At 39.4% G+C, this 14,771-nt stretch overlaps 2 protein-coding genes across 2 annotated transcripts; one reads left to right on the top strand and one right to left on the bottom strand.

Moving 5' to 3' along the window:
- The first annotated feature begins 2,270 nt into the window (after positions 1-2,270).
- LOC139958334 (uncharacterized) lies at positions 2,271-10,594 on the top strand. Its single transcript, XM_071955321.1, has 3 exons — positions 2,271-2,762; positions 4,704-4,922; positions 8,893-10,594. The coding sequence occupies exons 1-3, from the start codon at positions 2,432-2,434 to the stop codon at positions 9,726-9,728; spliced, it is 1,386 nt and encodes a 461-aa protein (XP_071811422.1). The 5' UTR covers positions 2,271-2,431; the 3' UTR covers positions 9,729-10,594.
- Positions 10,595-10,821: 227 nt separating this feature from the next.
- On the bottom strand, positions 10,822-13,507 carry LOC139958335 (uncharacterized). The gene is made up of 2 exons (XM_071955322.1): positions 13,222-13,507; positions 10,822-12,415 (listed from the first exon to the last, which is right to left on the bottom strand). The coding sequence occupies exons 1-2, from the start codon at positions 13,360-13,362 to the stop codon at positions 12,200-12,202; spliced, it is 357 nt and encodes a 118-aa protein (XP_071811423.1). The 5' UTR covers positions 13,363-13,507; the 3' UTR covers positions 10,822-12,199.
- Between the last annotated feature and the right edge of the window lie 1,264 nt (positions 13,508-14,771).

Here is a 14,771-nt window from a genome sequence, read left to right on the forward strand (position 1 = left end):
CGACTGCATAGATAACATTTCCCGTAACTCACCAATCCCATGTGAAAAATCTAGGTGATCAAACCGATTGTAAAAAACATTAAGCTCATTTGCATATTCACGGGAAGTGTTTGGGAGTTTATCAGTCGATCTATTGTCTTTCATGTAGCAACTCATCAGTCGTATACCCGCCCAAACCTCTTTCATATTATTTCCAGTAAAGTGACTGTCTATTTTACACTTGTATAAGTCCTTTCCTTTCTTTATTGCCCTGTCAAGTTCTTTTTGCACAGCCCTCAGCTCATCTCGGTTGTTTTGCCCGAAAATCTTCTTCTTTTTGTTGATGATCTTTTTAACCTCCTTGGTAATCCAGGGCTTGTTGTTGGCATACACCTTGATCTGTTTATCCGACACCGTACAGTCAACACAGAAATTAACGTAATCCGTAATTGTTTGGGTGAGCTCGTCGATGTCCTCTGAAGCGTCAATGAATACGTCCCAATCAGTGAGGTCCAGCGAAGCTTGTAGATCCTCGATGGCCGCGGGGCTCCATTGTTTGACGGTAAGTAGCTTTGGTTTCTGTCTCTGAACAATAGGTCGGTACGCTGGTTGCAACAGGATCATGTCATGATCAGATCTTCCCAATTTGGTAATCGGTTTAGCTGTGTAAGCCCCCTTCACGTTTGAATAACAGAGGTCCAGGATTGCGGCATCTCGTGTTGGGCATTGTACGTGTTGATAATAGTTAGTATTGTTCCTCTTCAAACTACAATGATTGAAGTCGCCATCAATTACCATGAAGGCATTGGGATGTGCTATCTCAAGGTCTTGTATGATAGCACATAGCTCGTTTGTAAAGAATTTTGCATTTTCACCTGGCCTTAAATGCAATTTGGTGCTCCAAATGAGATTTTTTTTCTCATTTGGAAATGAAAAAGGGGTTTTCTGACTTGCGGAGCGGGGGGCGGAATGATACTTCCGCCCCCCCATATTTTTCACTGGGGGGCTGGCGCCCCCCAGCCCCCCGGTTCCTACGCACCTTGGTGCTCATAACTTGAATAGTGGAATTTATGTTATGCATGATTGGAAGTCTTTTTACCTCGTGAAAAGAGGAACAATGTTGATCACCCGTAGTGGAATATTTTGACTACTTTTATTTAAGGTCTTGTTCTTTCTTAAGAAAAAATACAATGGTTTCATTGTTATTGTAGTTCTTGCCAATTCTTAGACCCATTGACATAAACAGTAATGTCTTAATCAAATTCCATGACTTGAACGGTCAGTATTTTTAAACCCCATTCCCATTCCGGGGAATAATTGTACAACAATAAAGAAGGATGAAACATTAAAATTGAAGCATATCGGTGAGTCCGATGATTTCATATTTAGATTTGCTCCAGTCTTCAGCATTGTGTGTTAAAAATTTATATTAAAATTATATATATTAAAATTGCCACATCTCTCAAACCGGAATGAATGGTAGCACTATATGGGCAGAAAAAGACGGTATGGAAAATCAATCCGCAAGCATTTCCCCAAATATGACATGTGTATATATTTAACACTGGTACATGCATCAATACTATTTTATGTTTCAATCTTTGATTTTCTCTTTTAGAACATGTAACATAAACAAAATGTTTGTAAATGGTTGGGTAGGGGGTGGGTGGTGGGGGTGTTAAGTTCGATGAAGCAAGCTTTATTTTGGTAAAAGAAGTTGTGGAGTCAAAATCATCACTATTTCATATCCAGGTATTGCACAAACCAGTACAAAACTATATGCTAATAATCATCATCTTTATGGGCCCGAAGTTTAAAGTCATGCATCATTTGTACCGGAACTCTTCAGTCCATCCATAAAACTAAATATATTCATTCTACTTGGCTAAATACAATACCTTTGGTGTTATTAATCAAGCAGGAATAACTGCATACCATGGACTCTCTGCCGATGGATATATAACTAATTCCCCTCTTCTGTTTTCCCTTTTTGTTTTCTTTTTTCTCTCTTTTAATTTACTTTAGCACCTTTTCGTTAGCTACAGTCACTGCGTTTGCCCTTGATTAAATCATCGTTGATTTACACCTTACTGCCCGAAATAGTCCCAAAAACGAAGTCGTTTACAAATGCTATATAACCATACCGTCCATACGCCTTTTAGTTTTGTTCGTTCTATATTCAAATGTTAAAACTGATTGGGTTTTTTCCCAATGAGAGAATAGATCCATTTTTAGCAGCTGAGTCAGTCCAGTCGTGACGTCACTTTGATTATTGTACGCAATACATGCTTGTAATTCTTTAAGTGAAGTCAGTCATGGACAGCGGAAACACTGTCAACAAATACGCACACGTTGTCGAAGATACTACGCGATACTACCGACCAGTGTTGTTCTCAGATTATAACGCAGTTGATGTACAAGGCTGTTCAGCGTTACGTATATAGGTAGCCTAATGGATAGGGTTGGTTACAAATTCTCTGATATAAAAGTCAAAGAATTGCCTTTGTTTTATCACCTAACGGTGGATCTTTCAACTTTACTGGATCAAGATGATGCTCTTGGAAACGACTTTCAACGTTTTCTAAGCTTGATGGGATTTTGTATGCCCGAGATCGGTTTTCTGGAAAGCCGATATAAAAGACCTACAGTGGAAGCACTGAAAAGTTGGCCAGGGTCTACGGTAGAGTTAGTGCGAACTCTTCGAAAGTGCGAACGGGAAGATGCAGTTTTTTGTGTTAGACGCTGGCTCGGATACTTGGCTTTGCTATCCCGCTATGAAAGAAGTAAGTTTCTCTACTTTACTGTATCACATGATAACTCAGAAATGTTCGATAACTATGTGAAAGTTTCTTGTTTTGTAATATGTTGGTCTGGACTATACGTTTAAGAAGAAAACCAGAATTGAAAGTAATAGGAAACTAACTAACAAGAAAATGTTGAATTATCATCATTATTTCATGGATGTGAGATGAAGGCCCGGGCCCCCTACTGCGTGCACGACTTTTCGAGTTTCATGTGTTAATTTCCGCGGTGCCATGTTGTATGTATACTGTACTTTTGATAAGCCTTGTCAAGTATATACATATAGGCTAGTTCAAGGGCGTTGGAACCGGGGGGCTGGGGGCGCCAGCCCCCCCGGTGAAAACTATGGAGGGGCGGAAGTATCATTTCCCCCCCCCCCCCGCAAGTCAGAAAACCCCTTTTTCATTTCCAAATGAGAAAAAAAAATATCATTTGGAGACCAAATTGCATCTAAGGCCAGGTGAAAATGCAAAATTATATACAAAATGGAGTGGGTGGGTTGCAAATTATGAAGTGTGCTATATTGCACCAAATTGCATCTGAGGCCACCTGGAAATGCAAAAAAAAATCCAAAGGGGAGGGGGACACCCCCTCCTCTTAGACCCCTCCCCCAGGCCGGCCATCAGTCTTTAGCCCCCCCCCCCACTCAAAAGTACCTTTCTACGCCACTGGACTAGTTTAATCTCTCAGGTCACGGCTACTATAATTCATGGGAAATTGTTTTTTCTTTCACGAGGGGGGGGGGGGGGTTGGTTCTACAAGAATGCCTCGACTGACAAGACATTTGAAACATGGTGAAATCAGTGATTTGATTTCTTCGATGTTTGCCAGTCATACTTACTTATTAAACTCAAGATTATTTAGCCCCTTTGTATAGAAGGGAAGGGATTTCCTGACTTAATCGACACTCTGCCCCACTTCTTGTCTAACTTGGCAGGTGACTGGAAAAAGTCGGATCCAATTTTAATCTTCTATATTTTAGTCTCTAACATAGTACCCTATATCCATCCCCCCCCCCCCCACCGACCATTCACCCTCCGGTACACCAAACGCACCCATTCGTTCAGTTCCGGCGTGCATTGAAACCTTTTACTTCTTTTTTTTTGTGTGTCACATGGGGTATATACCAAGGAGAAAGGGGTGGGGCTTATAACTTCCTAGATGTAGAGCCATCTCAACTTCTTTATCAACCAATAAAAAATGTTGCTTTATAGGCTTTTAATTTCGTGTCATTCAGATTTCAGACCATTATCTACAATTTCACAGGCAATTGGGTCAACTTGGACCTATAAGTTTTAATATACCAATTTTCAATTCCTTAGTAGCATATTATTTCATACATTTCCAATCCCCCAAACGTTGTGTCTTGCTTTTCATGTACGTATTGTGTTTTTGGTTCGTTTATGTGAAATGTCATCGTTATATATGTGATTATAAATCAATTGCAATACAAACAAAATTATTATACAATACATATTAATGCAAAAAATCCGACAGAAAGGAAAAGGGAGCACGCATATATTAATTCCACATCGAGCTTCACCATACACAGATAGAATTCATTCAGTATGCATGGGACACTTGGAAATTCCGCTCTTGTTACACGAGGTTGTTCATAAGTTGTTGTTGTTCTAGGCTTTCCCGGATGTAGCTTCTCATCCTGGTTCTATACGTTATTTGCTCTACACGGCACGTGGTATACAGGCGGATATCTATGACTTACCGGTATAGGTCATTATAATATGAACGATATCTCATATAGCTCAATTTCCTTTCTGCGGGATGTGCTCTTATCGAATATAACACCACACCTAATCCACCCCACCACTATACCTCAAGCCAAGATACAGATCCCATATCTCTACGCCATCTTGCATCGTAAAGTTTTTACCCTAATCATTTATTTTATTCTTTGCCAACAGTGCGTACTTTTGGTTCAGATATACCTTCCGAATTCAGGGAGACAAGGGAACCATCAAGAATCCTCACACCGCCGTCCCAACCATCTTCGTTCATTAGCGGCAACATTCGAGATTACACTGAGACTGATTTACCGAGCATTGAACAACTCCTAAACGAGCAGTACTTCCCAAGCAATAAGAGGCGAAGAACAGCATCCTTTCTTGTTATAGACGACCATGGTTAGTATAGCCCTAGCTTCTACCCCACCCCTTCCCCTCCCCACGACGGGGCCCGCATTTCATATCCCACCTGATGTCTGCGTATAACGTTAAAATAATTACCGGTAATAATTATGTAGGATAAGGCCATACGTAGGATAAGGTCATTCAAGTAAGGCAAAAATACTGCTATATGCTGCTCTATTTGTAGGTGGGAGTAGGAATAGGCTATGCAGAACTGAAGCACATAAGTCATGTAAACAATTCGTTAAGTTCGTACATGATTGCATCATATGCTCATAGAATGAGTTGATTGTATTGTACTAAGTGCATATGTTTGCAGGTATATATAGGCTAAGTGTATATATATGTACACATATACGCACGTTATCGCTGTGCTTTTCTATTTGTTTATGTGTAAATCATCAACACAACAAGTTTATAAAGGCTGTTACAAGAAGTACTTGTTTGGTCACTATATACATATCACTGACCGTTGCAGCTTATCAGGAAGCCCTAAAATGGTTACCAGTTTAACAAAGATTAGACATAAACACTGTATAAAATTGATTATCTACGTTGAACTTATTCTGCGCGACTTCATGAAAGTGTGAATATGTGAGTCCGCATAGGCACATATCTCGCATTCTGTGCAAAGTATAGCCCTCGTGATTCAGATCCTCAATGTGTGGGCGTATATGTGTATATTTGCAGAATATCACTCATTTTGGGAAGGAAGACTTTCTTTCGAAGTGGAAAGTTTGGATTATAATAGATAAATGCAGGCCTATGTCAGATTTAATGCAATCCTATGAGGAGCGCTGTAAGTTTATCTGTATAACTTGCCCTTCAGCCGAGTCGGAGAAATTTACATGGGAAAGTTCCGTTTATTCATAACACAAGTATATGAAACTGAACAATATGGGAACTATTAAAATTGTGTGCACTTATTCCTGGAAAAAGGTGTCTACTGGTTCAAACTACGCATGCACAAAGTATGATCGTTGAAGAGGTTAACCTCGATATATACCTCCCCTGACTTGCTAGGGAAATGACCGCGGTATAAGTCAATCTAAATTCATTAGTTATCCATGTCGATATCGCCGACTGACAGCGACGTAGCCAGGAATTTGAAAGGGGGGGAGCACTTTTTGCGATTGATATGGATTTTCAAAGTTGTAGGCACGACTATCTGAGCGGAGCGCCACCATCTGTTGGCGCGGAGCATACAAGAAAACTTTTGGTTTTACAAACCCCCCAGATGACCGGAAACGGCCCTTCCCTAGTGTTCATTCTGGTTCCCTGGCCTCTTGCTAACTTGAGACACCTCATTCAATATCACTTTTAAACCCAAAAAACAAACGAGTTAAAATAGTACGTAATTCAATTATACATAATGTATTAAAATTAGCAAGTTACACAAGGGCGGCGGAAGCACTTTTAATCTGGGGGGGGGGGGGGGGCACCGACGTCAAAGGGCACTTTGCAGAAATTCGATTGGACTGATGCAGCCTGATATTTAGTACCCTTTATAAATCTTATTGTATTATCTTATTTGCGTATACACATCACTCCATCAACGCCCCCCCCCCCCCGTCTTAGTAGTCTTACTTTTCAACTTCTGATACTTGTAGATACAAAGATAGGCCAGAAATGTCTTTGATACAACCATAGCCAGTATTTGTCTTTGATACAACGTAGCTAGTAAATGTTTATCGAAAAGGCTGTTTTGGAACTTGGAACGCCGATCGTGACAACAACAGGCAACAAAGTGCTGCAGCTCTATACATATAAAGTCTGTTAATCAACGATAGGCTTATTTGACTGTGGAATGTTCTCAACTGAAATTTTATCTGCGTAAACGGGTTCTTAAGTAGATGTTAAAAAACTGACAAGATCGTATCCTAGTCTTTTTCGGCGGGTAGAGTATTGAATGAAACGGCACGCGATATGAATGACAGCCTATAGATGACAGAAGAATAGGTCACCTAATTTAGCCATAATCTTGCTACGTTCATTTCAATAGTTTTTCCTGTCTAGACTCTTAGACTCGTCCAGCAAGCTTATGGATTTGAATTATGGGTGTCTTAATAAAAAAGATAACTTGGCCAAAAAAAGTGTAGGCCCGGGCCTACACTTTGGTGTTTTAATAAAAAAGATAACTTGGCCAAAAAAGTGTAGGCCCGGGCCTACAGTGCTACATACTGGCTACGCCCCTGATAGTTCTAAATTAGGATTAGATCTCTTACTGAAATATCACTGACCTAATAAGGTGATCAAGAGTACAAGTTTTATGTAGAAAAAGGGCACATTTTTAACCTGAGGAAAAGTGGGGGGCAATTGCCCCCTGTGCCCCCCGGTTCCGCCGCCCTTGAAGGTACATGTACAGAGTAGTCTTACTTTTCAACTTCTGATACTTGTAGATACAAAGATTGTCCAGAAATGTCTTTGATACAACTGTAGCTAGTAAATGTTTAAGTTAGCCTAATAAGAGAAGGCGAGAGCTATCCGACGATTGCCATTTGATGCAAATTTCTCAAGTGTTTTCTCAACTGAAATATTATCTGCGTAAACGGGTTCTTAACTACATGTTAAAAAACTGACAAGATCAGATCCTATAGTCTTTTTTCGGCGGGTAGAGTGTTGAATGAAACTATCGTGCTACATACTGGCTACGCCCTGATCATATGATATCAGTATCAGCAGATTTTGTTTCCTGTTTAAATTCTTTTACATGTTCTTTTACATAATATATCAGAAAGACAAACATAGTGCTCTTTTACAAGTTTTCCAGTAGGATGATTCTTGTTTATTGTCCAATGTCTGGACTTTAATACATTTGACGAACTTAACTGATGGACAATATAAACTTTCATATTTTGTAATACAGCCAGATATGCAGTGGCCTAAAAACAAATATCGTTATCGCAGTGTATTAGCAGTGTAATAATTATTTATAGGAAGTGCGTATCACGTACGATTGCTAGCTTAGCTTCATAACATGCTGTTCGTGCAACAACTTAGGACGACTCATTGAACGAACGTTGTCGACGTTGTTGTGCATACAGTTCGTGACATTCCATAGAGTGCGGTTAGGTAGGCAATATGTATTTTATAACGCAGTGGCCAACTGTAGAGCTTGTAATTGGCTATAAGCTAATTTAGCTAATTGCATCTGCCAAACTAAGTAAGTAGTTGAATCAGTAGGCGTGAATGTTACTACGATTACAATCGAGTTAACGGAGCTGACGAGTATTCAAGATCAAAAGAGCACTGACAAAATACCATGCTAAAAAAACGACAGTTTAAAAAAAAAAAAATCGACACTGAAAGGGGGGGAGCGGTCGCTCCCCCTGCTCCCCCCTGGCTACTTCCCTGCCGACTGATATATGTCCGACAAATCTCTCACCGAAATGAGAAAGTTGACAGCTAATCATCGATGATAGCTATCGACGGCACGGACACAGCTAGGCCGCAGAAGGGGTTCAACCGGGGAGGGTGGGGGAGATTTCGAGGGTATGGTGGGTCATGACTTTGACTTTCAAAAAGTCCCGACAGAAGAACTTTTTTATGGTTTTCCACTCATGAGCACGGTTTAGCAATATATGACATGACGTCGGTTTGCAATGGTTTAGCAATATGACATGACCTCGGTTTGCAACTGTTTGCTTTCATTGTGTACATTAACTTCATTGTACTCCTCAAATACTTAGTAAGTAATTAGAAAGAATTGCATGTGAAAAATTGTGATCAATTTATGGCAGAAAAAATTCCTTCTTTTTCAATTGTTTCTTTTTCCTTCAAATGACTGCATTATATACTGGCCATATGCGGTATGCTCATTAATCTTCTTTGCTGTAAGGATATATTTTGGTTCAATTTCATTCATGTCATTCATGTCAAATTAGTCGATTGATTAGCAAATTCATCGATAAATCGACCATTTCGATTGTACTTGACGTCATTTTCCGTCTTCATTTTTTCTTTTCAGATACGTCACCAATTCGAAAGTCGAGCGAATATCTCTGTAGAAAATTTACTTCTCTCGTGAAAAACTGTTTTCTTATTCCGAAGGACGCTACTTGGATGACCAATTCGACGGCTTACATCAATAATTTCGCCAGGGTATTTTGTTTCACAATGATTGTTGTGAATTTGATAGACAGCATATTTTCTCCCCGCCATTATCCAGATTATTGGATGGAATTGGTCATCTCAATCCTACCAGTCATGGAATCGATTTACGTCGATAAACATATTGAACCATACAAAGAGATCATAAGAAAGGTTATAATATGCCAAGAAAGGATGACCACTCTACAGAGTGCTCTAACGAAGAAATTACTTCACAGAAAGGACGGTACATGTTCAGATTGCTGCTTTCAGAAAGAAGTTGACATTTCGAGAAAACCAAGTTTAAATTATGGATCGTGTGAGTGTGTAGATATATACAATGAACTGCAACAGGAAAAGAAGAACTACCATTCTTATTTTCGACAGGCAATTCCAAAATACTCCGATTTGAAACTTTGTGTTTTCTGTACGCTTGTTGCTGAAGCGACCATCATAATGTTGTTGCTTTTAGATTTTGTGTTCTGTAGCACATTCGCCTCATTGCACGAGAGATTACGTAACGGATTTACAAGCATAGCTTATGGACTTTTATTTTTGGACTGTTTCTACAACGGTGTAGTCATTTTGTGTTACTATCACGATTCCACACCACAGACGGTAATAAGAAAAGATCGATTTCGGCAAAGGATTGACGTCGAATTAGAGGAATCGCATCTTCGCCATAGAGCCAGAACTCATCCATCTGAGGAATGACGTATCTGTCATACATATGCATGCTTAGGGGTCTATTATGAGTGCCGTAACATGTACGGTGTCACAATTTCCGCATATATCCCATAGCCTGTATTTTGAATAAGTATATTTTTCCAGTTGGGATATATTTAGGTTTACGAGCGTTTACTGCACTGATCTAACCCAAGTGGGCTATCATTATACGCATTCATTTATTGTGCTGTTATATGCATTTCTCCGCCGGCTGCAGAGTTCTGTTCAATCCATGCTTGGTGGATGATAGTGGCTTTCACCTAATCTTTCGTGTTTCGCGCCAGCGATATCACCAAACGTTCGAAGTATGTTATAATCTTAGCAGTTGAGAGACTAAAGCCCGGGTCACATCTGCGCGATTCAACACGCGATTCAACTCGCAATACAATTGAAGGTTGAATCGCGTAGTTAGACACGGGTATCAACTTGTTGCGCAATCAAAGTTGCGCCGTCGATTTGGGTTGATTTGCAATAGAGCAATGTCCTAATCAGCACAACTTCTCATAAGCAACTTTTCTGATGCGCGTGATTTTAGTTGCGAGTTGAATCGCGTGTTGAATCGCGCAGATGTGACCCGGCCTTTAGACTACACATGTACAGTAGTAGCATTTATCTTCCGTCGATAACATGAAGAAGACATGGTACCTACGCAGTTTTCTTCTTCAACATTTTGCAGGTGTGACGTCACTGTAATCGAGACCCGAAAGATTGAGTGAAAGCTGGTTACAGAAGGGAAATTAATATTTGTTATTGCTGCATGTTATAGATGGAGAAAGAAGTAACAAATACTGATATATAACGAACTTAAACTTGTATTGTCATTTTCAAGATAAAGCATTTTTATTTGAATCTGATCATCTTTTTGGACTTTTTATTCCAGGAGACTATAAACGAAAAAACATAAATTTTCTCGTTTTATATGTAATCTAATTAATGAAGTCTCTTCCTACAATAATAAGCAGACTGGAAAACAATCGAAGCATCGCAAACCGCGAGCAGGGCCGGATTTACCTGATGGTCCCTGGTCAGGGCCCCTATACCTTTGGGATCCGAAACTTAGAAGACAAAGAAACGTTATAAATGGGAGGTGACCTATTAGGAACATTTCTTCCGAATAGCTTTAATTAAATGATCTCTTTTCTTCTAGCCTCTCGATGTATAGGATAACAGGTTACATACCAATCAAAAGCAATTAACGAGACATTTGCAAATCATTTCAATTTACATACACAGTAAACACCCATTAACTGAGCATGTGGATTAAAACGTAACGGTGACCACTTCGGTCTGTGTTCCATGCGGTCAGTTGGGCCTCAACATATCTGTTTGGCCTAGGACTGCCCCAAAATGTAAATCCGGCCCTAGCCGTAATACTACTCATATTTTCAAACAACAGAAGTAAAGATGGAGTGGACTCCTATTGACCGTATGATACAATGACCTGTGAGGTATGATATCTGGAACAAATATTACTGCAGGCTTGTTGCTAAGACGAACTTGCATATTTGCCAACCAGACAGGAATGCGAGGATCATATTGTTCCCTTATAAGCTAAGTACCCTACACGACCCTATGCCATTCTACAGCTTTCGTACCTATCCACAATATTACATCGAGAGGGAAGACATGGCTCCGACATAAAATGTGAAGGTTAAGGATCTCCAAGAGAAAATCTAGTTTTAAGTAAAGCTGAGAATGAGAACATGATCTTTCGACTGCACCCTGTAGCCGTAACCATCTATTAAACAGCTAGCTTGCTGCACTAGTGTATAGCAACATTAAACGGGAGGTATACAACTCAACCATCTACCTATACATCTGTTGTGTTGCAACATTGACCGAAACTGAAATACCACTTCACACATGGCATGTGCGTTTCCGGATAGTGTAGTTATACACTTTATATTCAACTTAAAAAGAGTTCTTTTCACTGCATCGAGATCATATATATATATATATATATATATATTGAAATCGTAGTGGGTTGAGAAATCCAGAGCGGTGAGAAAACTTCCAGCCTCCACCGGGATTCGAACCCGGGCCTCCCGCTTTATATGCGAACACCCTAATACATATAAATATAGATAGTTACTGCAATAACTGCAGAGTAATTCCAAACCCGGTCACACACACAATCACACGTATAGTTACAGTCTAAAGTTGACAATTGCTATAGGCATATATACTTTCGATGGTTTCTATAGTAATGAATACGATATTGAATGCAAGCAACCGATCCCTTCTGACACGATGGGACCGATTCCCCAAAAAATGTTCCAGCAACGGTCCTTTGTTAAGGTAAACATCACTCATTAAGATCTCAATAATTAACTTAAGAATGAAAGCTACATCTATTTCAAACCAAACCGCATGGGTGTTTGATTGTTAGAAGTTCATCGTCTCTCTACCCCCCCCCCCCACCTACCCCACTAATATCTCTCTTTCAACAAAGATGCCCATCAAAGCTCTCCCGCGAGAACATGTTCCTTCGCTCCAATCAGCTTTAAGTTATCTGTGATGGCTACTCCTCTTCCAGCGACTTGACTTATGATCTTATTAGCAATTCTTCTAGTCGCTCCTGCTGATTCTCCATCTATGACATTAACTGTTGCGAAATAAAAATCCGCTTTCTCGGCGATTTCTACATTAAAACGTGTCGCACTTTCGGTCGTAATCTAAACAATGGAAAGAAGTGTTGCAAAGTTCATTAGCAATGCGGTCAAATTAAAGCCAGCTAAAAACAGGGAACATATTCTTGTCATTATTCCTAATGTTGCAGAAGTAAAAGGTGGGGATGTTGGGGGGGGGGGGGGGTCACAATAGATGCCACGCTCAATGGGGGAGGAGTAGTCATAGGTGAGAGACTTTGACCATAGGCCTAGACCTATATAGTGTTGATCATTTTCTTTCTTACCTATTTGGGGGTACCTTTAAAAAACAATCAAATGTAGGCTAGTCATGAACACAATTTTAAGAAACCTTCAAATGAACATTTGAGGGATGTCAATACATTAATTTACCTATAGGCCTAACCTGATTTGATATTGGTATTGAAGACTTTAAAATCTGCCTAGGACTTGAGGATACCTTGCAATATAATTTAAAGGAATTATAAATATCTCTATATATAGGCTAGGCATAGGGTCCTATATAGTTCGATTTACCGATATTTCAAATTCGAATGAACGATATATCCCTAATAGAATTTAAAGTATCTCTATTTCCACTTGAAGATATCTTTAATTGATATGAAAAGTATATTCAAATCGAGTATAATGTCTTCCAATTGATTTTTCAGGCTATGTCTATATATGCCTAGGCCTACCGATTTACTTCATTTCAGATACGTCGGAGAGCTAGGCTATACTTGCAACATCTGATCGATCCTCTGATAAACATGACTTTATAGGTATATTCATTTCATATAGATATCGGTGTGTGACCAACACCATAGTCCACCGACCACATGTCTTTTCTTTACCTGGCATAACTTCGCAGCAATTTTCTCAGTGGTAGCTTCTGTCAGGTCTCCTCTTAATCTAAGCCGAATCCTTATTGGATAATCTGGGGCTTCAGTGACAGTAATGCGTACGGGCCCGGCTTTCCGTAAACAACACCCCATAATCCTTAGCTGATCCTAAAGTTGTTCAGACTGAATCGGGTTGGCGTTTCTTTCCATCGAATATTGATTACATGAAATACGGTTTTGAACGGCACGTCCTTTTCAAGTGAAGATAACGTTACAATTGGATCGTTGGTTACTTGTTTTCCTTTAATTTTGTGCGTTCTGATATTAAGCGCGCAGATAAAGTATGTACCAAATAACTTATATAGTGCAGAAGGCGCTTTATTCACGATACCTATGATGCCTACAGAAGCCAGGATTGAACGCGCGCGCCTGCATACGCACGATTTTGACAAAATGATTTTTTTTTGCAGCGCCTTTGTGATTATGTTAACCTGAGCGTATGCGCGCGCGAATTCGTTTGACTGGACTGATCGTTTCATGAAACTGCTTTGCCGTATTGCTAAGATGGCTACCAAACTACTTGATTTCGTAGTCACTAAATAAGAAACTGTAATGATAGGGTAAACAAGAAATCAGGCGCAGTGAAGAGGTTAATTCTGAGTTTAAGTTTATGGTTGCGAACGGGATGTAAGAATGAATGAATGAAGAATCCGTAGCGTAATCAAAATTGATTTGCAGTGAAGATGTATCATACTACTATGCATGCATGCAAAAAACAATAATCCTCATACGGCAAAAAAAATAAACATGCGACTTAACATTCGGTAAGAAGGTAAGTATCCAGCGCCAAGGCGATATAACAAATCTCTGGTAAACTTACCTAACATATGTTATGTTCACAATATTACTGCATATAAATGTGGAATAGCAGGCAGGCGTATTCTTTTGGTTTAGCACATGTATTAGGCGCAGGGGTCACGATTAGGCGCGCTCAAGGAATGCTAATAATTTTCCTCCATTCGGAACGCACTGCACTAGCGTTACAAACCGAATCTACGTTCGTAAGTACCGTCCACCACAGCTATATGTACTTATGAATATAATTTTATAGACAGAGGTGAATGCTATTTGTAAAATATATTGTTACCAGATTCTATGTAATTAATATAATATCATATGACATTAACAATAAGTTGCTTAATTATGAATAAAACATATAAAAAAATGTGTACTATAGACCGCAAGGTCATCCGTCTGATCATAATATGTTTGCGCGTTTATGAAAACTCATATTCGAATCCTTGTTTACTCCCTTCTAACAATCCAGTTCCCGCCACCCGAATTTTTATTGAGTATTAACTGTTGTTTTAAAGTAAACAAAAATGGTTGTTGCTATCATGCATCCTTGGGAAGAAAACTAGTACAATGGTTATGTAAATGACAGTAAAAAAGAAACCTATGAAATATGGGTTTCTTCTGATTCGATATTTTGGACATTTTGCAACATTTTTTCATCATTGGAAAATCTGTTTTACTGCTAATGATCTGTACATTACATTCAA

Source organism: Apostichopus japonicus, chromosome 18 (genome assembly GCF_037975245.1).
Source record: "Apostichopus japonicus isolate 1M-3 chromosome 18, ASM3797524v1, whole genome shotgun sequence".
Lineage (NCBI taxonomy): Eukaryota > Metazoa > Echinodermata > Holothuroidea > Aspidochirotida > Stichopodidae > Apostichopus > Apostichopus japonicus.